General features: G+C 33.7%; 3 protein-coding genes across 3 annotated transcripts; 2 read left to right on the top strand and 1 right to left on the bottom strand.

The window, feature by feature from the left end:
- The first annotated feature begins 77 nt into the window (after positions 1–77).
- Positions 78–1,215, top strand: LOC105211279 (AP-2 complex subunit sigma). Its single transcript, XM_011182624.2, has 3 exons — positions 78–236; positions 301–450; positions 571–1,215. Exons 1-3 carry the CDS (start codon positions 234–236, stop codon positions 844–846), a joined length of 429 nt encoding a protein of 142 aa, XP_011180926.1. The 5' UTR covers positions 78–233; the 3' UTR covers positions 847–1,215.
- A 669-nt stretch (positions 1,216–1,884) lies between these two features.
- Trhr_2 (ras-related protein Rab-1A) lies at positions 1,885–4,769 on the top strand. Its single transcript, XM_011182625.3, has 5 exons — positions 1,885–2,290; positions 3,605–3,725; positions 3,794–3,841; positions 3,912–4,139; positions 4,219–4,769. The coding sequence occupies exons 1-5, from the start codon at positions 2,268–2,270 to the stop codon at positions 4,414–4,416; spliced, it is 618 nt and encodes a 205-aa protein (XP_011180927.1). The 5' UTR covers positions 1,885–2,267; the 3' UTR covers positions 4,417–4,769.
- Positions 4,611–22,954, bottom strand: LOC105211386 (uncharacterized; the record flags this gene model as incomplete). The annotated part of the gene is made up of 6 exons (XM_054232960.1): positions 4,611–6,637; positions 13,423–13,465; positions 15,302–16,300; positions 20,344–20,524; positions 20,654–20,816; positions 21,917–22,954. Coding segments are annotated over 6 exons (3,564 nt in total), but the record flags the coding sequence as incomplete, so codon positions are not given.
- Positions 22,955–23,246: the final 292 nt, after the last annotated feature.

The raw sequence follows: 23,246 nt of genomic DNA, 5'->3' as shown, positions 1-23,246 counted from the left end.
ATTAAGTACATAACTTTAATGTCTCATTACGTTAAAGCGTATGATGACGTACACGGATAGCAAGAAGTTTGTAGTAATACTAAAATTAGAAGTATCCCTGAAAAATTATGGGTACGCAACTCTGAATTGCTGTAATGATACAAAAAAAATATCAGTGAAATTCATTATCATAATTTTGTCCAATTTGCTTACTTGCTGGGAATAATAGATCAAAAAGCAAGAATTTGAAAAAGATGGTGAGAAAATTGTGGGCGTTGCACTAGCTTTGTGGTTTAACCATTTACTATATTCATTTGACAGATTCGTTTTATTCTAATACAAAATCGTGCTGGCAAGACGCGTTTAGCCAAGTGGTATATGAATTTTGATGATGACGAAAAGCAAAAACTGATTGAAGAGGTTCATGCAGTGGTGACTGTAAGAGATGCAAAGCATACCAACTTTGTGGAGGTAAGTATTAATAATAAAATACTTTGCATTATTGCCGTGAAATGCAGTGCAAAATCGTTAAACCAATTTGAAGGTTTTCCAACCAAGGAACAACAACTATAATTATTTTCTTCTTTTCAGTTTCGAAACTTTAAGATTGTGTACCGCCGCTATGCCGGTCTTTATTTCTGCATATGCGTTGATGTCAACGACAATAACCTGTGTTATCTTGAAGCGATACACAATTTCGTAGAAGTTCTAAATGAATATTTTCATAATGTATGTGAGCTGGATCTAGTCTTCAACTTCTACAAAGTGTACACGGTAGTCGACGAAATGTTTTTAGCTGGAGAGATACGCGAAACATCACAAACAAAGGTGCTCAAGCAGTTATTGACGCTCAATTCGTTGGAATAAACTTTTGCTGCCATCTATGCATTCCATTTATATGTGTATATGTATTTCGAAGCATTAATACGTTGCAAGCGCCATGCCAATCCCATGGCAGGTCTAGTATTGCAGTTTTTGATGGTCGATCCATCATATTTCGAATTTTCATTTTAATTCTCTTCCATTATGTTAATATATAATTCTCAGCTTGATTACATATATGACTATATAAGAAAAGTAATTAGTATTTGTTAAAGTGCTTGTAAAGTTATTGTAGAAATAAGTGAATGTGTATTACCTATATAATCACACTCAAAATCACGCTGATATTCAAATAAATAATTATATGTAATATATGTGCGCAAATGGCGTATATTTAAAACTACGTTAATCCAAGGGCTCTTTGTTTTTAATCGAATATTAACCTTTCTACTGGTTTGATCCCATCTATCAATAAGCTATGGTCGTGCCCATATAAACAAAACACCAATCTATGACCCATCAACTAGTCATCTAGACTTGGTATAAATTTCTATGATGGTAAGGCAGTTCACTGATTAATACGACAGTGGTTGATTGTCTAATATAAAAATGGCCATTTCTTTAGTAATAATTATATGTTTTGGAAAAAATATTTGTAAAATTACAAATGCTTTATAACTTACAATAATAATAACCCATCAAAATGTAAATAATATAAATAAAGTGGTGCTAAATCCTTAATATAAGTTTTTTAAGTTTTAAGCAAATATTTTAAACCACAAAGTAGTTAAATAAAATATATTTATTAAAGTTATAGTTGAAAACAAGAATTCAATTATGTTTATTGGGTTTTGTCGCAATTCCCCTTTTGTACTGAAAATTTAATAATTTAAAATTTATTTTACAATTAAAAGGAAATTAAATCCTTTTCTTCATGGAATTTCTTTTCCATGGCAATCACAATAACAATCGTTTATCGATATACAACTGATGTGTCATGAACTGCACTACTTTTTATGTGCGAAAGAGACAACGATATGTAAGTGATTGCGTGGAAGTGAGATATACAAGTGAATTTTCATCATCGTCATTTGTTCGTCGCCATTGTTCTTTCGTCGTCGTTACCGTCGTTGAAAATTGTCGAGCGAAAAAATAAAAGTTATAGCATTCATTTGCAATACATCTCTCAGAAAACAAGTTGTTTTTAAAGTAAATACAAAGTCTAAATATACAGCTTTCAGCTAAAATATTTGCTCGAGTGCGTATAATTGAAAAAGTATATATAACACCATCCACTGAAGTGACAAACAGCAGTGGAAAGTGTGGCTCAGCTGAAGAAAGAAAAAATCATTTGATTAGCGCAATAGAAGACAAAAAAACAATAGTTCAAATTCGTGTACGGGAGCAGAAAATTGAAAACGTTTTAAGTTTTCCAAAAGCGAAGTCTTTAAGTGTTCAAAACAAAAATGTCGGCTATGAATCCAGAATAGTAAGTGCAAATTCTACTTTTTTTATTTTAATGTAACTTATTTCTATAATATTCCATGAAGGTTTCAAATTTTTTGCGACGTCATTTTTATTACAATTAAAATAATGATATTCTATCCACGCCGTCATATACACCGTCAACGTCGCACTTATGGCATGGGATTACTCTTCGTGGCAAACAGTGCACATACATTTGTAGGGAGTGTTTACACTCTTTGGAGCAAAAAAAATTGTGTCAGCCGATTACATCGGAAGTTGTGATTCCATGTTATCATTTTTTATTTGCATTGCATTAAAACTATATTGAATTAATTGTTATTAACAATATCGATATTGAAGTTATGTAGTGTGGAATTATGGGGCGGATGAGTCACTTAGAAAGAGAGCTATTTTCGCTCTCATGCTCACACAGTGAGCCATTCCCTCAATCATAGACTCTACACCCCAGCAACATTGCGTGTATTACCTTATTACTGCCTGCCACCTTGCGCTTCATTTTCTCTGTTTTGTGTATTGCACTTTTTCGTTTGGTTTTCCACAACTTCATACACTCTGTCGTATTGTTTTGTGTATATAAGAGGAAGAAATGTTTCAGGCAAATTTTCGTACATATGTACCTGCATATATGCCTATACGCATTTAGGTACGCACATGATTGTGAGTAAATTTTATTCAGGTAAAACAATAGCCTCAACTAAGCGTGCCATAAGTCATATATGGCAGGTAGTCATTTGAGTTATTGGCGTCCTTGTGAGATCGGGATATGTTGCCAAGTTGTAAAATCAATATACGATATTTTTGTTATTTACTTTAACTAAATTGAGTACCATTGCTTTAAAATGATTTACAAACAATTATAATCACAGTGTCGCACAATTTTTTTTAGTTGTAAACTAAATTTGCATATTATTTTGTGTGGTTTTTATTGGTGAACACATACTTCTTGTAAGTTTCCTATTTTCGAATCTTGAAATCATCTTGAAGAAAATATTTGTAAAAATATACATTTTCTAAGCAGATTGAGCAGGTCTTTGGCATAGTTATGTGCGACTTATAGCCTTACCTGAACATGAAAAATCATGTACATACAGGTAGAGAACTGGTTTAAAATATCTAAACATAACACCAGTCATATGTGGCTTACGAAAACTGTCAAAGTTGTCACGATAGTAACAAAAATAGCTGATAAATTTTGATGAACAATTAAAATCACTATTTATATATATCTATATATATGTTTTAACTTTTATATTATATTTACATACATACACTGCATTTTTTAAGTGATTTTAATCATTTTTCTCCTATTTTCTAGTGATTACTTGTTCAAATTACTGCTCATTGGTGATTCGGGCGTAGGTAAATCATGCCTTTTGCTGCGATTTGCTGATGACACATACACAGAAAGCTATATTAGCACAATCGGTGTTGATTTCGTAAGTGTATACATGCATACAATTTAAACAACATAAATATAAATAATTTTTTTAAACTATTTTTACAGAAAATTAGAACCATTGAGTTGGATGGCAAGACCATAAAATTGCAAATTGTAAGTTTGAGTTTAGATATTTGAATTAAACCATAATTATATGTAGGCATATTTTTTGTCTTCATAACAGTGGGATACCGCTGGACAAGAGCGCTTCCGTACAATTACATCTTCGTATTATCGTGGCGCACACGGTATTATTGTTGTTTATGATTGTACAGACCAGGAGTCGTTTAACAATGTAAAGCAATGGTTGGAAGAAATCGAGCGATATGCTTGCGAAAATGTGAACAAGTTGCTTGTGGGCAACAAATGTGATTTGACTACCAAGAAAGTTGTTGACACAAATACAGCTGCGGTGAGTTATTTCTCTTTAATACGCATGTTTTTCAAGTGCAAAAATTATTATTTATTTATTTTTTCATTGACCGCATTAGGAATACGCAAGTCAGTTGGGCATCCCATTTCTGGAGACATCAGCTAAAAACGCAACGAATGTTGAACAGGCTTTCCTGACGATGGCTGCCGAGATAAAGAACCGTGTTGGGCCGCCTTCAAGTGCCACTGAGAATGCAAGTAAAGTTAAAATTGATCAGGGACGTCCGGTGGAGAACACCAAATCAGGTTGCTGCTGAATAACTCCGATTGTGAACTCATATACACACTTTATTTTATTATACTAAAAAAAACAAATACAATTAAAATAAAAAAGAAATCACAACAAAGCTGGTGATGATAAAGAAACAAATGATTATGCTGCTAAGCTATAATACATTTGCAATAAGATAATGATAAACGATGGTAACGAAAATGGATCGGATGATGATGATGGGAACACAACTTAAGATGTTTACGACAACAAAGAAACATGAGAAATAACAAACAGAAAACACACACGTTTTTTAAGTACATAGCAACAAAAAAGTAATGTTATGACAGCGAACATATAAATTTAAACCACAACAAAATTGCGCGAAAAAAAACTTTTAAGTAAGATACTTATAAACTAATGTTTAAATAAAACCTAAATGTAAACAAAATGCGTAAATAACGTTGGTATGAGCAGTAATGTGGGGAATTAGCTAAAGTGTGAGCGTATCGTAGTAATGGAGTAATGATGTAGTGTCTTTTCGGGCGTCTGAAAATTCCCCTATCATTTTATAATTATTAAAAATCCATAGTATATAAAATTTTGTGTTTATTAGACAATTTAGATGTCCAGCCAACCACTATTGGTTCGCTGACCAACTGAATTGCTGCAAATATTAGTTTATTACCTTAATAAATAATAAAAAGTACATACGACATACGCAATTTAAATGAAATTAGTAAAAAAATATGTGTTTTCATATTGTATAACTTATACGGACAGAGGTTTGAAATTTTTAGTAAATATTGGCTAATGAATCGTCACTTAAATAATACTACGTTATATGTATATAACATATTTCCATTTACGCTGAAGTTTATGTATTATATATGTGAGTACATATGAGTATTTCTAAAAATATCTTACAATCATATGTTTGAGGAAGAATGCATACAATTTTTAACATGTGCTTAAGCGCTTAATTAGACCACAGATAACTCCTTTTTACCAAAAGCATTTCAATTAAAAGCATCAATTATTGACTTTGAGGTTTATCAGTCTTACTTATAATAGTATCTTCAACATGAGCATGCAAAGTAATACAGCGCACTGCAATTATGTCACACTCATGTGTGTAGATCTTCCTCTTTGTCATTCTCATCACTTTCCAAAGGGCATGCACTTGATACCGTAGTTCTGGTTATATCTATTATTGCCGCACCTACAGCTGTTCGTGGCGCCATAACTGGTCGATTTGCTACAATAGTAACGCTAGTGCTGCGCTCCGTGCCGGAAGAAGTAGAAATGGACGAGCTCACCACAAATGTTGATTCGCGTTTGAATTTTAAACGTCTTTGTTCGTAAGCTCCCGTTTGTTTGGGTTCTGTTTGTCGTCGGCTGGTTGTTGTTGTTGCGGTCGTACGTCGATTACCACGTCCGATAGTATGCTTTCTATGTTTGTTGCAACACGAAACAATCAAACGCCAAAATCCGGTACGGAATTTCGATGACATAAGATTATAAAGTATTGGATTCAGTGCCGAATTCAAATAGAGCATGATGCGACAAAAGTACAAAACCCCATAATAACCGTCAATACCAAGTGCCGCAATATCCTCGGTCGATGCAGCGATAACCCACAAGGTGAAAGCACGGAATGGTAAGAGACAAAGAAAGAAACTGGCGACCACCGCTACTAACATGAATATCACCTGTTTGCGATGCTTCCGCATACCGATACGTAGCTGTTGAGCGCTTGCGCCAATATTTAATGCGCCGCTACGCTTATTATCAGTGTCATTGCGTGTCATCTGTAGCGGTAGTTTATTTAACGATTGTTGACGCAAGATAACCGAGCTCAGACAAGTGGTGGACCGTACATGCGCAGCTGTGGTAGTGGGTCGATGAAAGTCGATGTTGCGACGCAAAAGTTTATAAGCGATCGCCACATAGAGCAATACCAACACGATGAAGGGCAATAAAAAGAATATTGCTATGCAAGCGATGAAAAAGAATGCCGACCAGAATGTTTCCGCTGATGTGAAGCACACAGCCACCTCCGTGTTGTCGTAGTAACGTTCCATGCGAAAGGTTGCAATTAGTACGATGGGACTAACGAATAGTAAGAAAATTATGATCAAATCAAAATAGTTTTCGAAAACGGTGTTGGTTAAGTTACACATAGGAATTATATTACATTTTGTAATGAGGATTGTGGAAGTTCTGAAACTTGACAACAAATACATGCTGGCGCATAAAACCCACAGCTAATTCACTGTACAACTCAAATCAAAGTGACCACTTAAAGCAGTAAAGAGAACAACGTTATTTTTTAAGTTAAATAATAATTACATTTGTATGTACATATATTGCAGGCATATTAGGTATAACATCAAAATTAAAGTAATTTAATAAATCCGCAAAAGTAACATGCCATATTTATATAGAACTCCACTTACCAGCATATGCGTATTCGCTTTAGTATTGGTTTTCAAATAATAAATGTTTCGTGTTGAATTTCATTCGATATGGCACAATCACTTCCTCTCATTGGCTTACACAATAAACACAATTTATATTATTTTCTAACTTTTATTAACGCGCTTTCAAACGCGTTATTTAATTAACTCAATTGACTCTTGAAAATATATTAAAATATTACTTGCAATGATTATTTCTATGTATGGAGCACTTCTTTGCAACGGCCAAGCGCATTTGCGTATTAAAATTTCTCTTCACAATATTATTATTTTTCTCTATTATAATTACAAATTTATTAATAAACTAACACGTTATGCACACCGCGCTCGTATTTATTGCATTTTATAAACGAAATTTAAACGTTTTACTATAAAATTTCTAAATTCTTTTGCATGCAATAAACTTTAATATTCGCGCTAAAAGGATACTGACGCATAACGGTAGTTGTGCCAGTAGTGGTGCCAAACGTCAATTGTGCACAGGGTTGCAAAAGCAGTAAATAAAATGTTTTAACTTTTTTTAAACAAATATACAAAATATTTTAATTTCATGAATTACTAAATAGACATTTACAACAATTACGACAAATAAAAGCAATAAAAAGTTGTATATCCGCCAAATAATGATTTTAATTTTTTTTTTATAATTACAACGCTGAAACGTATTAAGAAATAATCAATGCTTTTGCAACCCTGTGTGTAATTGCAGCTTTCCCTCCCAAAACGGCTGTTTGTCACGGATTTCCGCTATTCTTTATGACAGGTTAATAAAAATGTAAAAATCGGAAGTTAAGGTTAATAAAAATTTAAAAACGTACGGAATAGCTATATTTCTGTGATATTATGGAAGTAATATAAGTGTGTAATTTATTGGACAATGTTTAATAAGCATTAGAACTTCAAATAGCAGATTTGGTTGAATTTATACGACGATTTACAGCCGTCGCTTTTATTGGCCTGTAAGCAAATTTACTTACTCTTACATATACATAAATGAGGATTGCATCTAGATTGGAAGTCGGCACTTTTTGCAAGTACGATGAAGGTAAACCATATTTTGAGGAAATTTAAATATTATATTAATACAGTTAGCAGTGATTGCTCAATCAAAACTAGCATTAAAAAATGCTTAGGAGAATCCGTACTCCTGGGTTGTATATGCTTCTCCAAAGAAAGCTTTTCGTTTGTTCTCCAATTGACGACCACGATTCAGATTATATACGGAATATACTATTGCTTTTGCAAAATTGAGGTTACGATTTACAAAAATACAGTGCAGCGTATGCTTAAAGGCTACAAAAATATCTGCTTTAAAATTGTGAGATTTCATCAATAATTTCATATGAAGAACTGTAAGTTGAAAAAGTTGTTAAATTTAACTATGATGAAATAGAGATAAGTATGAAAGGATGCTTCGAGCCTTAAAATCGGCGTCGTGAAGTTATATAAAAATGATGTGTGTCAAATGCTCTAACTAACTTAACATAAAACAATATTTCAGAGATTTAAACTTCGACCGAAGTCTTTAAATGCTTGTGTTAAGTAATAAGATTGTTAACCAATAGTATTATATGTCTATATTACTTTTTCAGTTCAATCAACTTCCGAAGACTAACTTTACTTGAAGTGCTACAAGTAGTAAACATACTCATTACTCATTATTGAAGTCTTTTTCGCTTTTTGCGGGTGCTTGAAAAAACTTCATATGTGTACATAAGAACATATGTATGTATGTTTGTGTTTAGTATGTGCTTCTATGTTGCTATGCTATTGACGTCACATGACCGAAAACGTAAACGGCGATTAAAACTTTGTTAGGGTATGAGAAAAACTAATCAAATTCAAGTCATCCATATTATGTGGATTTGGACCAAAATTCCTAACAATAACAATAAAGCTGTGGTTTTCAGGATTTCACGTTAGATTTTGTGCGTTGCTTGTGTTGTTTGTTGTAAGTGAATGTTGGTAATAATATCAAATAAACTATAATATAGACAAGTGGTTGGGAAGGTTCGCATACATAAGTGAATTGTTGACGGAAGTCCTGCGGTAAAAACTGATTGACACATTTAAAAATTAGTTCGTCAGTTATCAATAAACACGCGCGTTTACTTTTTTACGCGCAAAAAAAGAGAAATAAAAAAATGAAATAAAATTTGTAAAATTCTTTTTTGATTTTTTCCTCATTTAAGCTACCCAAATAAACGGTCGTTTACATTAATCAATTATTAAGGTTTTCAATCATTGTAACGGAAATTACATCGACAACTGCAAGAAACGGGAGTGTGCTGTTAGTTGAAGAAGTATGAGGTGCGCTAAACGACTAGCTGGCATTTTTAAATACTAACTTCGTCTTATTTAATGTGAAAATATATAAAATTGTTTGTATGTATGTTTTTAAAGCCCGTTTGGTCATTCGTACCACCCCAAGCTTATGCTTGTGTAAAAGTGGTTTTTCTATGTGAATTTAAGCTGTCCGAATGGCATAATAAATAATGCAATTTAATGTGATAATAAAGCGAATGTGGCTACCAGAAAAAAAAACATCGCAAATATCCTCTAATATACTCAAAATGTTTATGAAATGCTTAAATGAATGTACCGAATTACAGTTAATGCCACATGTGTGTTGCCAAAAGTGTGCGAATATATTTAAAGAGGGGATTGCAAATGTTGGGGTTTTAGTAACCCTGATTGCTTGAAATAATTTATTGGTCGCTATAACTGGTATGAAATCGGCCAGTAGGACAGTGACCATTGCAATGGAGAAGATATGGAGCGGCTTTATCAAGGTTTTGTTTTGAATAACTCCCATATTGGTTGATATGTATGAATATTGGTCGGGTAGAATATATTCATATTCCATATATCCAGGGGAAAATATAAAGTCCTTTTGCAAATTTTTAGGATATATGTGGGATAAAATCGTAAGTAAGCATCAGTACAAATAAAAGGGATACCGCAATGCCAAAAAACAGGCGACGCCAATGTACTCAGTTTGCATGGTTTCATATGTATGTAAATATGTATGTATGTTTCAGCAAATAAATATAACGCTTTCGCTTTCAACGCTAAAGTCAAGTTTTATGCTCTGACGCGATTTCCTCTTACCACCCGAGGTGCAGAGGAGCAAGCAGCTGCGTCTCCGATATGGTCAACATACTTGTAGTTAAATGAAAGTGCCAACAACACGAATAACAACAACAAAATCTCAGCAAGAATGCAAACAGCGAATCCTCATAAATAATAGCGAAAAATTTGGGTGCGGGACATACATACTTACATGCATAAATTGGTACAATGTATAAATTTCGATTTATTTTGTAAATGCCACATTATAATAACAACAAACACATACAAGTAAATGGTGAAATCATTTTGGCGACAACAACAAACACTACTGTGGCGGAGTGGCGAAATTAACAGCAACAATAACATAAAATTCCATTTCGAATTGGTTGATGACTACAAGAGTAACAGCAACAACAACAACCACAATAAAAAACAATCAACATGTAGTCACTATTAGTGGGAAAATGTGGAAGAAACATACATATACGTATGTACGCATGTATGTACTTATGTGTGTGTGTTTGTGCACATATGATTACTCTCGTTCAGCCACCTAAATCATGTTTGGTTGATATGCCAACGAAACTCCCACACCACACACGTCCCAACAAACAATATGTATTAAGGAAAGCACTGACAGCACGCGTGCCAAGTGCTTTGCCGTCCGGACTCCGGATGGTTGGTGTCCGTTATGCGTGCAGCATTCGATTTGGATTCTATAAATTGCAGTAGCTTACGATTTTTGCATGGAAATTTTCGATTTCTTAACTGCGTTATTTCGGTTTCAATTTCGTTTTTTTGTTGTTGGTGGAATCCTAAAAAAGCTACAATGGCGCTGCTGGCTGTTATTTACATAGATACATATTGAAGCGTGAGTGTGTGTAAACCTTCCGATTTTTGTTTGTTATTAAGGTATAAATGTAAATATGTATGTATGTAGAAATATTTTGTGTTATTGTTGTTGTTGTGTCTTATGGCCCAACATTCATGTACTCATTTTCGGTTTAATAGCCTGAAAAATTGATTGTTTTCCTAAGGAAATTGTGAAAGGGTGTTTATTTAGATATTTGTTTGACGTTATTTTTGTATTTGTTGTTGCTGTTGTTGTTTGATTTTTCTGTTCATGTGTTAACGGATTTATAGCTTCTGCTACAGATTGCTTGTCGATTGGCGCAACAGCGATTGTTGAGCTTTGTTTGGGAAATACGCTTTTAAACTTGACTAGATTTCGTGTTGTCAAATTCTTTAAGTGTGTATTTAAAGACACATACATACATACATACAAACGCAAATATTAGTAGTAATACTGGTAGAAAATGAATGGGGTATATGTAGAGATTTTATTTGTATAATTTTTTTATTTAAAAAATTAACTTAAATTTTTATAGATTTAAATATGTTTTTATTAGAAAAGCGCAAAACGTCATTTCTTGAGATTTTGAATATTTTAATTATAAAATTTAACTTTAATTCTTATTTCAATATATAAGAGTATGTTTTTTATATGACAAGTGCGTAACATTATTTTATGAAATTTTGAAATTTTGACTTTTTACAAATCTGACTTAAATCTGATGTAGAGGCATTCATTTCAAGTAAATTTTTAATATTTTTACTATCCATTTCTTTATTTATTTATTAACATTACAAAAATACAACAAAAATTGAATAATTCAAAAAATTACCAGCGTGTTTTAATGAATTGACACGTGACCTTTCCTACGATTCTAACCCTCTTAGCAATCTGGCAAAAAAATATCCTAATTTTTTTTATTTTAAAATCCTTCATATTTCGCCTTCAAAATAGGAATCTTTCGTTTAATCCAATTCATTAAATTATTGTTTTTTTTGGTTTTTACTATCACAGTTGAACTTCCATAACTCGAACTTTTTTAACTCGAAGTTCTCCATAACTCGAACTCTATTATATTGACAATAGAAGTCTAATTCATACAAATTACCTAACTCGGAAGTCTCTCTAACGCGAAGTTTTCTTATGGATTATGGTGATTCGAGTTAGGGAAGTTTGAGTGTACTTATTTCGGCCAGTTTCATAGCCAAGAATATTTTTTACGAACCTTTCTCGACATTTTTTTGTAAAAAAAAAATTATTTTCTACTTTAATGGGCGTTAAACTGAGTTGAAATGAATCAGAAACGCATCAAAAACGGTTGGATTGTATTTCAGTCATAACCTCTTCACTCAACTCAAATCTCTTACCATTGAATCATCTTTTTCAGGAGGAAGAAATTAAATATATCTTATTACTTTGTCATTAGAACTACACAAGCGCCGCTCTCATGAGCTGGAATCTCACTCATTGTGTTTGAAAGCTCGAGCTGTCAGGATAAGAACTACGTTGAATCTATACACAGTTCCACAGTATAAATAATATAATTGATTTTAGAAGACACTATATGTTAAAAAACGTAGGATTTTTAAGAAAAACCAGTACTAGCTGCTATTTATTATATGACTAACAAAGATCTTTCAGATTCTATTAGCATTGTGTTTTTTCCACTTTCTTAAAAAGACGATTGCAAAACCTTATATTATGTTGGGCGGACAAATGAAACTACTTAAATAAGTCAAACGAAATTGTATTGATATTTATTTTCTGCTAACATTTTTCTTAGCGGTATAACAGCACAGCATAAATAACTGTTATATACGTTAAAAAGGCAAACAAATGTATACTTACTGTATCAAAGGATAGCCGTTATCCAGTGTCCAGTTGGCGAGAAAGGCATTTCCTGTTATATCCATGTCAATTGGCTATTTGCCATTTCCTCAATTTGCTTTTTGTTATTTTCTCTATGTATTTGTTGTAATACGGGGCCGATGAATGCGCAAATTTTTGTTTAGCCAAGCAGAAGTGTAAACGGGTTAGGAAACATGCAAAATGCGCAACTTTGTCGGCTTTCTACTACAACTACAACAATAATGTTCTAATGCGTTCATAATCTGAGCATAATGCTACATTTTGTATATATTTTATATGAAACCAGGCGGAGCTTGCGATAAAGAGTAGCTAAGCGTGCAGGAAGTAAAAAGTGAAAGTTACAAAGCATGCAGAAAAAATATACAAAGATGCCGTAGCTTTATGACTTGAAGATGGCGTGGTAATGGATTAGAAGTAAATGGAAACAAATGAAATCATGAAATTGGTGGATAAAACTTTTGGGAACACACAAATCGATTGATTATGCCTAAAGAGCAAATTGAGAAATATTGCGGGGAAAAAGGATGATTTCCAAAGATTGAAAGCGAGAGAGGGTGCTGATACTCGTAATTATTTAATAATATATGTATATTTCGTTCTTTTATCAAGTGAAAGTAGAAAAAGGTGCTGAAAATAGTTCAGAGAGCGCAGAGAAGAAAGTATATTTATCATTGGCTGACTTAATGTCGTGGAAGTGCTAAAATATATATAGTAAGGGACTAAAATATTTAATAACAGCTAAACAAGATTTTTCCATATTTTTCTCGTATTCGTTTACCAGTTGAAGCATATGCACAGTCTTTTCAGGCTGACTTAAAGATCTTTATTTTTTAAATAAAATATTTTCGTATAAATATCAATCACATATATGCATAGTATGTATTTGTGTATATTTAAACTAACATAAATTATTTCATTTCATTCATATTTTTATGTAAATATTTTATTTAGTATTTGTTTTAAGTCTCTTGACTTATAGACACCTATAATATGTCAAAACTTGCAACGGAATACTACTTAATGTATTACACGGAATATATGGTTATGTTGTGAACATCGTTAAATGGGTTTTTTGAATACCGATTATGCTTACATTGAATATTTTTTTATTCGAAATTTGTATGTTTTTTTCTTGAGAGAGAGTGGTTTCCTCACAATCTACTTTTTTATAAATTCAATTATAATTTATATCGTATAATATTTAATTTAGCTTCAGATTGTAAAGTAGCTAATAAAACACGCTGGAAATTATATTAAGAAGTTGAGACTGTTAAGAGATATTATTGTATAATTTTACTCTATTTTGTATTGAAAATGGAATGTAAATTCGGATTATTTTGTTAAAATGTACATTTCAAGTGTAAGTGGTTGAAACTTAAAATATGTTTTATGCTTTCAGTTCTATCAAATGTGATCGTTAGAAGCACTGGTTTATGTCAGTTGTATAACGGTATTTTTATGTTTGGAAAGTCATATATATATGGATCGAAAATGATTACTTTTAGGTATTTATTACTTTTTTACTATACTTTGTGCCAATAATACCAAGTTCAAACATCAAAACTTCAAATTTCTGAACAGTTAAACAATGTACTATTTTGACTTACATAGGTTATTTTTAGTTATATTTTTGTACTTATTACTTAATTTTTTTAAGTAGAATACAAATATTAAGCGCAAACTATGGTTATAAGTATTTTTATTTTGGTTTTTTTTTTAATTATTTTTTAGTGCTCAGTGTGTACTCAGCCTAATATGTGAATTTATTTTTTTATTGAATTGATTGTTTTCTATAATAATTGGTAATACTTTTAATTACACCTATACACATCTACGTATCCGCTATTGTTTAATTATATTTATTTCATTTATTCGTTCATTATTCATTTATTTTATTAACATATATCACGTCATTTTACATTTATTTGGTATACATATAAATATATTCTTTATTTCTTTATTTTTTAATATTTATTTTAATTACATTATAAATTATTTCTAGCATTTTGCGTTTGATCAAAGCTTATTTTTTGCTAGTAGCTCACATATCAACTATTATTTTGCTAAAAAAAATCACAATATAAATTTTATATTTTTTATGTTTTGTTCGGTCATCTATGTTTTTTGAATAAAAATAATAATATTTTTTTCAATATAAATTTTATTTACGATTTTTTATATTTACATTTTTAATGAACAATATAAGTTAAAATAAAATTTTATACTTTGAAATTTATATATATTTAAATTGTTACAGATTGGGAGATTATTTTCTGATGATTCGTATACTTTTTTGACCATATATTTTGCGAAAAAAAAATTAAAAAAATATAAATTTTTTCATTGCAACAAAAAAGTAATTCACTTATTAAAATTTACATATAATTTAAACTAACTGCTTATAATAGAATTTGACTATTAGACAATTTTCTACTAATTAAAATATATAATTTTATTATTTGTATCATTGGTTACTTCATTAAGATCATACTGAAGTTTGCACGTAAATATTTCCATTCATATTCCTAAACACGTAAACACAGCCAACCACACACCACTTAAATCCTTTCAAATACCAACAAATAACTGTTAATATTACAGTCATAAGTATTTGCTAGCGCACTCAATTAGCCTCTTCCACATTCCGAGTGTATCACGTCAGTGTAACAGCCTGCTCCAGCGCATGAGCCTCTTCGTCATCGAAGCTCACATGCACCGAACGTCTATATGCGCCACTCGGCGCCGATTCGCCTGCCGCACGCATTGCAGATTGCATTTTATGACACTTCGTGGTGGACTTCCGCCTACCACACGCGTCCACTTTACCGCCATTGCGTTGTGTTTCGTTCTCAGGCGTAGCTGTGGCACTGCTATGCAACATCGCCAACATCTCATTGTCCGGCCCACATGGTATGTGCATTTGTATTTGTATTTGTGTTTTTGTAACGGTACGCGTACTCCCATTGGTGTTGACCGTGTCATCGCTGTAACGGCGATTCGATTGACGTGAAAGTATACTGGACGTGGTCGCATGACTCGTGGCCGTATTCGAGGTGTTCGTGTTGGTGTTGGTCGCCACGCCGGTTATGGTGCCGGTACGTGCACGTATGCGTTTATAGCGTCCGCATGTTATGGAGGAGACCGCGCTCTGCCACGTGCTCAAAATCAGACGCAAAAAGCCTTTACGAAACTTCGTGGACATCAAATTATAGAGTATGGGATTGATGCCCGAATTCAGATAGAACATAATGCGACAAAAATACAATAGACTGTAATAGCGTTCGACACCAATCTCGAAGAAGGTTTGCTCCGAACTGAGTATGATCCACATGGTGAGCAGCCGGAAGGGCAGCAAGCAAAGAAAGAAAGACAGTACGACTGCGCCCAGCATGAGGACGACTTGTTTGCGCGCCTTCAAGCTCAACTCCGGTTTCGATGGTCTTATACGCAACATTGGACCATTGCTGGAGATTAGATTCTTTGCTATAATGGCGTACAGCACCATCAGTATCAGCAGAGGTAATATGAAGAAAACGATTATTGTCATCAAAAAGTATCCAATAGTCCAATTGGTGGCCGCTTGCGTCAAACAGACCGCCACCGATGAGCCATCGATGTACTCGACGAATTTGTACTCGGCAACCCAAATAATGGGACTAAAATAAATATAGGACAAATTTGTTGGCTCTTATGTATTTCTACTGTCGGGTTTAAGGCTATATTTATGGTTACTTATGGTACTGAATAAAGTGCTAATACGAAGTTTACTCTATCTTCCATTACCACTTTCTGTAACCTGTAAAAACTATATATCGATATTTCCTTAGAAGACTTACTTAAAAGTTTTTTTCTGATCTTCATTGAAGAAAGAGGATGTATCGCCGGTCTATGTTGGACTACTATGTCTGGGTTTCTAAAGATCCATAAAAAATGAGAAAACTTTGTACTGCTAGGGTATAAAGAGGAGTTCGAGACAATCCGTCGAACTAAAAATGTGTTTAGCAATGGTGTTCTCAAAAGCTCCTTACACAGTAAAGATCTGCGAGCTTATGAGAAAAACTTTCATTGATTTGAGAAAATGGATTAATGAATTTTATAATATTTAAAGCAAAGTAGAACATTTCTTATAGAAACACGAAGAGTCGACGATCATATCTCAGGAAGTTTTGGACTCGAGGGAAACTTATTTGGGTATTTGCGGCGATCTACGTCATTCCAAATTAAATATTGAGCTTTACAAGGGTTCCACCTCACTTCTGGAAGTATCAATAAAGAGTGAGAGTAAAGAAAACGTGGATTCACTAAGAGAGTAAACAACGGATTAATCGTTTTTCGCACTAGAAATCGAGATAAGCGAACTCGTGCCTTTAAGAAGGTTATATGAATTAAAGGACCTCTATTTCTACCTCTCTAAGATGACGAAATGAATTTGCCTAATCAACCAGAGCATTATTTCAACCTACTTTGTCTAAGTAATACATTTCCACGCCGTAATTGATTCAGGAAGCGACTTAGCGGCTACAAATATTTGTTCAACTTGTATTTTTCTGGACGTCACAGCACGAACAGCCGGACGTGGAAGTGTGCAATTATAGGCCACGTGATAACAACGCCTATTCGTTTGCTGATGTGAAGTCAATGCCGACAGCCGCTGTGGGTGGTTGCAAAGGTCACCACGCTCGTAAGCCCTTAATAGCATGCGATTACCTCATTTCCATTGTGAGCGCATGGTACAGTGAGCGCACGGTCTAACGGCGACAAGCGGCCGCGTAAAAAATACAAATAGAATTTAAGTACGAAAATAAAAAAAGGGTCGCGCTGATAATAGTGTAGGCAAAAAACAAAAAAAAAAAATGAAGAAAACCAAAAAATTAAAACATAACCTCAACACCAACCAAATGATAAAGGGCAAAGTTGTCTCGCTTTTTTTCTATTTTTGATTCTTCGGTGACTTGTAATGGGCACGCGTTGACAGCCGACGGTGATTATGAAAATGGTGACGACTAAAATAATGACAGCAGTACTAAGGCCTATCTCAGGCGACCTTTGACTTTGTTTTTGCCTTTTACAATTATGTACATATACATGGTGGGTTTGTATGTAGAGGTAAGACTACTATTTGATGACTTTCGCTTGGCATGCTAAATGGACGGCAGCATAATAATAAAATCTATGTATATAATAATAAACAATGCTGGCTGCTAAAATCTTGACAAAGGCATCAAATTAATATTCAAATTACAGGCAATATCAACAAGAATGAATATAAAATAATTTACAATAAAATCTGCATAAAAATTTTACAAGCGCGTAACTAACAACATAACGTAAATGTAAATATGTATATATGTATGTAAAAATGTATACATATGTACAAGCTAAAATTATATTTTTGATACAATTGTAAATGCAAGATTATTACTGTACAAATTTAACTTCTTTAGTATTTGGCAACTACGTAAAGGCGGCGCTGTTACTACGCTCAAACTACTAATCAACTTATATACAACTATATTTATGTACAAAATTCTATTACTTAGCTGAATATTATATACGAAATTGTGCCACAATAATTGAACTACAATTTGTCTAATAATTTCAGCAAATTCATTGTAATCGAACACTCGCGGTTACCACCGAATTTACCGTTAATTAAGTAAAAACAGATGTGAGGTTAGGGTGAAGTTGATTGGTTGCCGGTTGGTTGAAGGAGTTAAGCAGCACTCACCTGACCTCATAATAATAAATAATACTATAATGCAAATGTAATTTGTGCTTACACCTTGGCTTGTTTCTAAATTTCGGTTCCTTAAGAAGTTTTTTCATGTTCGAAATTCTATCGGAAGTTTAGCATTACTTGCCAAGGGTGATAGTAATTAAAAGAAATGCTTCTGTTGTTGATTGGAACATTGAACGATGACCTACATTCGAAGCTGAAGAAATAACGGGAACTTTTGTATTTTGACATACATATTTATTCATTCGGCAACATTATATGCCGACATAATAAAAGTTGACATTTAAATTTTTTGACAATTTGAAATTTTAAAATTCCCGTTATTTTTTGAACATACCTTATATTAATAATTTTCGAAAAATTTTATAAATTATTTCTGCTGTATAAAAAATATAAAAAAATCTGACAACTGCACTTTTAGACAATTCGAAATTTTAAAATTCCCGTTATTTTTTGAACACACTTCATATTAATAAGTTTCGAAATTGATTTTTGAAAAAAATTCTTAAATTATTTCTGCCGTTATTTCATTATTAAGAGATTCAATATGACATAATTTATCTACAGAATTTGGGTTTGAAGCTATGAAATCTCAAAAAACTCAGAACTTAAGCACTGTTTTAAGTAAGACTGCCTGGGAGCCTATGTTTACAATTGAAGTTTTTCGAAATAATAAATGACTGTCTGATTTAGAGCGCAATGAATTTTGATTTCAAGTATAGGACTCATGGTTTTAAGGGGTTATTTACAGTTATAATTTTCAAAAAATCGATTTTTTATTTCATTTTCTTAATGTAGATATATTTAAGAATACACACAGAAAATTTCATATCGTTCCGGTGAATATTTTCAAAGTTACAAGCAAATGAAAAATTTGAAAAGGCGTTTCAGAGTGCTTGGAAGTACAAGGTCCAAACTTTAAACGCGTTTTTCTCAAAATGGTGTTTTCAAAGTCGGTGACCAACATTACTCGAAAACGGCTAGACCGATTAGTCTCAAATTTTAACACGACCTTCTTAAATATATTTTTTAGTAATTAATCGAAGATTTTTTCTCTCCGATAAATATTTTTTTTTTATAAACAATTTAAGGCCGAAATTTCGGTGAAGAATCGATTTTTTTTTTTTAGAAACCGCCATTTTGTCAAAAAATTTAATTTTGCTTATTCCTTCGATTAATTACTAGATTTAACATTATTTTAACGAAATCTGTTTGGTTTTTTAATTTCGGATGATCCAGTTCCGAGCATATAGTGGTCACCGCAAAACGTCTTTTTTGAGAGGAGCTCCTGGAGATCAGCTGTAGCTCTTTTTCAAATAAATATTTTTACTAGTACTAAGTCTTAAAATACAGTTAAAAGATACCATAATATGTTTATAAATTTTTGGATCAATAAATTAAAAGTTTTCTCAGAAAAAATTCTGGAAAATTCACTTTTTTTTGGCCGTCTAACTGTATATAACCCCTTACATTCTTGTATAGGTGGGAATCCTATGATTTGGTCTTAATTCTCCTTCATTACAGTTGTAAAGCTTGCTAAGGTAATTTAAGATAAATGCAATAAATTTAGCATCGTTGTACTTTATTACAAAAACAATAAAAATGTTTATGTGAAAGATGTACGAAAGAAACTTTAACTTGAAGATTTGAATAAGATATTACGTATATCTTAAAATAGATCAAACAAACAACCAAATCAGAGCTAAATTCATTGCAAAAACAACAAAATGTAATAATTTTCGAAACAAATATTTTTATTTTGAATTTTGAGTATTTTCTTCAGTGACGATGACTATGCTAAATTTCATTGAATACTGTTAAAATACCGAAAAGTTACAACTTCACCGAAAGCAATCTTGTCAAACCGAACATATTGAATTATCCGCGACAGCTCAATTATTGTGGCGAGGTGTGAATATGATTTTTCATACTAAAATACAAGTACAAAAAATCAAAGCTTACCTGGTGAATACAGCAGCGATAGCCCACGCCATTATGCAAATAAGTATGGCACGCGCTTTGGTGCACACATAACCGGCTTTGAGCGGCTCACATATGGCATAGTAGCGCTCGAATGAGATGGCCAAAATTGTCAACACGCTGGCATGCGCGACTGTCAGCTCAACAAATGGCACGGCTTTGCCTGTTGGAGCGTGTGGAAAGAGAGAGTAAAGAAATATTTAATTAAAGTGAAACGGTATATACATATTTTTTAAACAAATCCTTGTATACATATATATAAGAGTGCAATTTGAAATTTGTTTATACATACACATTTCATGGCCCAACACCCAGGTCTCCGGCGGCGTATTCACCTCGACCAGCACGGTTGGCGTGCACACCAGCAGCACCAAAAGATCGGCAATGCTGAGATTTGTAAGGAATATATTGGTGGAGTTGCGCATATCTTTGGTTTTCACAATAACAATTGGCACCTAAACGACGTGTGAAGTTGACAGCAAAAGCAAAACGAAAGCGAAAGTGAGTAAAATCAACTTAACGAAATTCCACACTAGATTACTCATACGCAGCGTACAACCGAATTGTGTGGTTGATATTTGAGTACTGTTCATGCATATTTATATATTAGATTGGGTCGCAATATTTATTTTTTTGTTTTCTAACTAGTATGAAAAGTGCTTTTAGAAGATTTTTGAAAAAATTCTAAGGCGGAAGTTGGAAAATCCGGATATTTGGTATATGGGGACTAGAGGAAGTATTGATCTGATTTTACCCAAATTTGGTACAGTAGCACCCTATTATAATGAAAATATCTCCTTTGGTTTTCTATAAAATATCTAAGAGATTAGCCGATATTTTTTGTAAAAAATTAGCCACAAGCGCTGAGATCCTCATGTTCGATATCTGGAGCCTTGAAAAGTCATAGTCCGATTTCGGTGGATGTTGGCGCATTAGAAATTCAGTATTTATGCAAGTTTTGTTCCGATATTTTTGCTGGTGCTTAGTTTATATATAGTCAAGTTAACGAATCAGATGGAACTCAAAATTGAGTTATGTTGGAAGTATGCGTGGTTGTTAACCGATTTCGCCCATTTTTAAATTACACTAATGTGATGTCAAAAAAATGTTACAAACCGATTTTCGTTGAAATTGGTCGAGTAGTTCCTGAGATATTTTTTTATATATAGTTTTTGATATGTGACCTGGTCTACGGAAAGGGGGCTTAGGTGTCAAAAAATCAATTTTCACTTTTTAGTTGATTCGGATGGAAGATGAGAGTTGTTTATTTTTAACAGCTGTTTCCCAGAAAACTAGTTTTCGCACGTTAGCTCCCTTTTCGTAGACCAGGTCACATATAGTTTTTGACTCACGCCCATTTTCCATTTTTATACCTATCTATCTAAAATCAATATCGTCAAAAATAATCTGATTCTGAACGTAAAATCCTCTCAAAAAACTCGGAAACTAGCAAACATCCGATGGGATTTACTATATGTAAAGTGCCCCATCTTTTCGAAATCGACCCACACCAATACATAAACATCCATAAACAAGTGTAACGGTAAATGCTCACCATAATGTTGCCAATAACACCCAGCGTCATGATTGCTATGCAAAAGCACATGGCTGTGTTGCGTATGTAAGCGGGAATCTGTGGCACTTCGACAATCTCCTGCACGGCGGACACATTGGCCGTGGTGCTGGCGGTGCTGGCGCCATCGATGAGCAGTGGAGCGATGGTGTCGCTGTTCGCCACGATTTCACTGGCGATGGCAACAGATTTGACGGCGATAGTTGTGGTGTCGACGAAAAGCGGCGCTGCGGATTGTATGAGCTGAAATGCGACTGTAGTTTCGGTAATGGGTTGTTGTTGTACATGATGGTAAGCGTTGTTCTTGTCATTGATGGTGTTGTAGTCACCGCCATGGGGTTGCGTTGCATGGCGGCAGTCAACATTACGTTGTGCTGCAAGAGCACAGGGGTCCACGCTGTTAATGTTGTTGTTGGTGTATGTACCCGCTTTACGGTTAGCTAAGCCATTAACGACACCGATACCGTTACCGGCAGTAGCAGCAACAGCGACTTGCACGTCATTGCCACTTGCAGTGGAGACCCCAGGCAATGCCACCGATGCCGATGCTACGAAAGTGCTTGACGCAAAGCAGCTGAGGAGCAGCGCGGCAGCGACTAGCACAAGGGTGAAATTAAAAGTTTCCCGATTATAGCGTTGAGATTGATTTCGTTTCGTTTTACAGTCGCCGAAATGGAATGTATTGACGTAATAGTGGGTTGTTGTTGCTTTTTTTGTTATTGTTGCTGCTTTCGTTGTTATTGTTGCTGCTTCCACCACCGCTCCTACTACTTGGCCACCAAACGAGTTCTTGGCTTCAAGCGTAATGCTCGTGTCACGTTTATCCAACCCAATTGAACTCGTTGTTGTTGTTTTCTTAAATGTTGTTGTCACCTCTGCAGCCACCGCTGCGTATGTTGCTACCGTCGCGCGTGCCCTGAAACCCCAATGTGTTGATATGTCTGTCCTTTTGTTGTTGCGGCGTAACCTCGTTGTTGCTGCCGTCGTTGTTGTTATTGGTGCTGTTGTTCTTTTAGAAGGTCACTTTCGTAATTAAATCCAACGCAACATTACCACACTTTCGCGACGCAACGTGTGTCTAATGCATTCACACTTGCGGCCGGAAGCACTCGTCTACACACACACACTCGCACACTCATGGTGCGAGAGATCGGTGTTCTTATAAAAGTTCTTTCTTTCAACACCCGCTGTTTGCAAGCTTTCTGCGAAAAAAGGAATTCTGTGCTGTCATTCGTTGCGCATTATCGAGAGAGCGTGCAATAATTTCCGCTCATTTCTAATTCATTTCTGTTTCTATTTATGATGAGTTGGA

The sequence above is a fragment of the Zeugodacus cucurbitae genome, chromosome 2 (genome assembly GCF_028554725.1).
Source record: "Zeugodacus cucurbitae isolate PBARC_wt_2022May chromosome 2, idZeuCucr1.2, whole genome shotgun sequence".
NCBI lineage: Eukaryota > Metazoa > Arthropoda > Insecta > Diptera > Tephritidae > Zeugodacus > Zeugodacus cucurbitae.
The sequence above is the reverse complement of the archived record's forward strand: the minus strand, read 5'-3'. Positions and strand labels throughout refer to the sequence as shown.

Bases quoted from the DNA above. Each gene is read 5' to 3' on its own strand.
- LOC105211279 (XM_011182624.2), top strand. The intron at 451-570 runs GTAAGTATTAAT...TCTTCTTTTCAG, and splicing joins AGCATACCAACTTTGTGGAG to TTTCGAAACTTTAAGATTGT.
- Trhr_2 (XM_011182625.3), top strand. From the start codon at position 2,268: ATGTCGGCTATGAATCCAGAATA. The intron at 3,842-3,911 runs GTAAGTTTGAGT...TCTTCATAACAG, and splicing joins AGACCATAAAATTGCAAATT to TGGGATACCGCTGGACAAGA. The intron at 4,140-4,218 runs GTGAGTTATTTC...TGACCGCATTAG, and splicing joins TTGACACAAATACAGCTGCG to GAATACGCAAGTCAGTTGGG.